Raw genomic sequence first — 2,692 nt, forward strand, 5'->3', positions numbered from 1 at the left:
TGATTGATTCCCCAATCGATTACGCTGATCGACCGCCGAATCCGAAACTCAAACCCGAAGAACAGTAGCTACAGTAGTCGGACAAAAACATGATCACTCAACAGTGCACCTAATAAATATTCAAATTAGCTTCAATCAATCCCATCGAAAAACGCCTTCCAGGCCTTGATTGATATTCTAATTTTTCGATAATGCCTCCGAACCCGCCGAAGCCCTCTCGTCTTCGGGGTCTAATCAACGGATCGTGATCGATAATTTGCAGCTCCGAGGGAGGAGGCTCCCCATCCCCATTGGCAACTTGAGCGATTTCGGACGAATAACGGTAAACGATCGATATTATTTAGCGATTTATTATGCGTGGGGAGGAGGGATGGAATGCACTTGTGTCCGGGGGATCAGGAACTAATCTGCTCGTGATCGACGGGGAGGATTTTGCTACTGGAATGTGAGATCCGTGCGTGTGGCAGCAAACTCTGCAGTGACTCGAAGGATGAAATTTTGGCCTGTGGGCTGACGGGGAAACAGCAATCCAAGAAGTAGACACTGGCAACCTTCGGTATCCGCTCGTAGATCACGTCCAGGACCAGGGTACTCTGATTGGAGGGGAGGTCTAGACTGGTGAAAGACTGGATGAGATAATAATGGTGGAAAACTTACCGTTCGCACACAGCGAAGGACTAGTTCGGTGGCTTGCATCATGGGGAATCGTAAGAGAAAATGCTCCTCCACATGAACATCGTACAGGGTGAGCTTTGACAATTTTCCCAAATATGTGACGTATCGTTCAGCCTAAAACGATTTTTTTGTTATTGATAATCAAACAAAGCCTAATGACCGAGCATACATAGTGCTGTTCCATGGGAGTAACACTGAACCGGCCTTCTCTTATCGTGTGATTCGAAACACGAATGACTTTTAATGAGGGAAGCTTCTCACCAAGCGGTATCAAGCTTTCCACAAATGTGTGAATGCTCCGCAGATTTGGCAAATTCCACGGGATCAATTTGTCACATTTTTCAATACGCATAAGAAGCTCTAATTGCTGGAATCAATAATAGATTATATACACAGATCGCGAATGTCAACAATTCGTTCTCACCCTCAGTCCCTGCATCTGTCCGATCACATTACACGCTTCGACACATAAATCGGCACCAAATATCGAAAGTGAACTCAAACTGTGACAGTGCCGCAACAACGGGGCATATCCTAGCAGGAAATCATTGTGTCGGAACTCGATCGCCAGCTTGTCCAATCGGTTGAGAGTTTTCACAAACTTATCTCCAATCTCCCTTGAATCGGCAAAACGTTCCGGAAAGAAGGTGTCCGACTTCAGCTGCAAAATCCGTAACTTTTCAAAAACGGCTACATCACAACACATCAGTAGAAGTCGCATTTTGCTGGATTCGATCAGCAATTCTTCCAGTTGTGGTGCAAGAATCTCAATCAGCAGCATTTCCACCGGCATGCCGACAGTAATTTCCAGTTTTGTCAACTGTACCGGCATTTTCCACGTTTGAATCCCCAGCGAGGGGCATAGCTCGTAACAACTGATTTTCAAATATTTCAAATTTGGAAACTCCATTTTTTCATACTTTCCATCGAACAGTTCGTACAACAGATCACCCTGCACTTGGTCAAGGGTTAATTCCCTCAATTGCTTCCGCCAGTCGCCAAAGTACAGATAGTTAAAAAGCATATCGAAGAAACCTCTTCTCGAGTCAGATTTCGGCTCGGAATTATCGTCACTAATTCTAGCGCAGGGAAACCTATGCGCGTTCCTAACCCTCGTGGCGACCAACCCTATGGTCGAAGGGCTCACCGCAAGTATTCGCTTCCTCAGATAGTGTCTCGACGTCAGTACTCTGTACCATCTCCGGCAGACAAGATGCAGCGGACGCCTCTCCAACCCGTTCAGCTTATCAAATATACAGCACAGCACCTACAACAAGCAACCACGATAGCTTCATTTTAGAACCAAAAATTAGCACATTTTTTTGCAGCGAAAATATCACCTCAACCGGGAAAAGCTCTATTTCCGACATTGTGTTCGCTCGAAACGGACACATCAACTGCCAAACAGATGCTCGCTGCGATCGCAGCCGGAACATCTGATCGTGTAGGGGTTCATGCGAAAGAGAGCGACCATAAATCACACCCCATGCGTTCGAGACTTATGCTCGACAACCAAAAGCGTACGTAATCTATGGAACGCAGCAACAACCCTGGTAGAGTGTGAAGCAGGGGAAGTGGATAAACTGAAGGCCCAAAGAGGAAAAGATACGATTTGAAGTGTGCCTTACGGAGAACCGAACCGCACGTAGGCTATCTTTTTAGAAGCTATATGCTTTCTGCATTTTAGGGGACGCGCTTGGCTGAGTAAGCCGCTACGTGACAGCTTGCACAGTTTGCCGTCTTAGGCCTGAGATGCGTTGGTGCTGCAGCCGTTCAAATGATGTTGAGACACTGCAACGGCTTGAGATTCACAAGAGCAATCGGTTTAGTTTACATTGTATTGGTTCCAACATATTTTACAAACATTAACAAATCCGTCCGAAGCATCGATCAATTTATGATGGTGATATAAAAGCACTGAAATGGTATAGAAATTTATTATTTCAATATTAAATTGCATTCTAAGCCCCTCAAATAGTTTTTTTTTTAATAATCCGTTTATTTTTACAGGCTCAGT

The 2,692-nt window shown here is 45.1% G+C and overlaps 1 protein-coding gene across 1 annotated transcript; it reads right to left on the reverse strand.

The window, feature by feature from the left end:
- Positions 1-324: 324 nt before the first annotated feature.
- LOC129779880 (uncharacterized) lies at positions 325-2,104 on the reverse strand. The gene is made up of 5 exons (XM_055787625.1): positions 2,016-2,104; positions 1,100-1,942; positions 845-1,042; positions 658-789; positions 325-593 (listed from the first exon to the last, which is right to left on the reverse strand). The coding sequence occupies exons 1-5, from the start codon at positions 2,067-2,069 to the stop codon at positions 396-398; spliced, it is 1,425 nt and encodes a 474-aa protein (XP_055643600.1). The 5' UTR covers positions 2,070-2,104; the 3' UTR covers positions 325-395.
- Between the last annotated feature and the right edge of the window lie 588 nt (positions 2,105-2,692).

The sequence above is a fragment of the Toxorhynchites rutilus genome, chromosome 3 (genome assembly GCF_029784135.1).
Source record: "Toxorhynchites rutilus septentrionalis strain SRP chromosome 3, ASM2978413v1, whole genome shotgun sequence".
Classification (NCBI taxonomy): domain Eukaryota; kingdom Metazoa; phylum Arthropoda; class Insecta; order Diptera; family Culicidae; genus Toxorhynchites; species Toxorhynchites rutilus.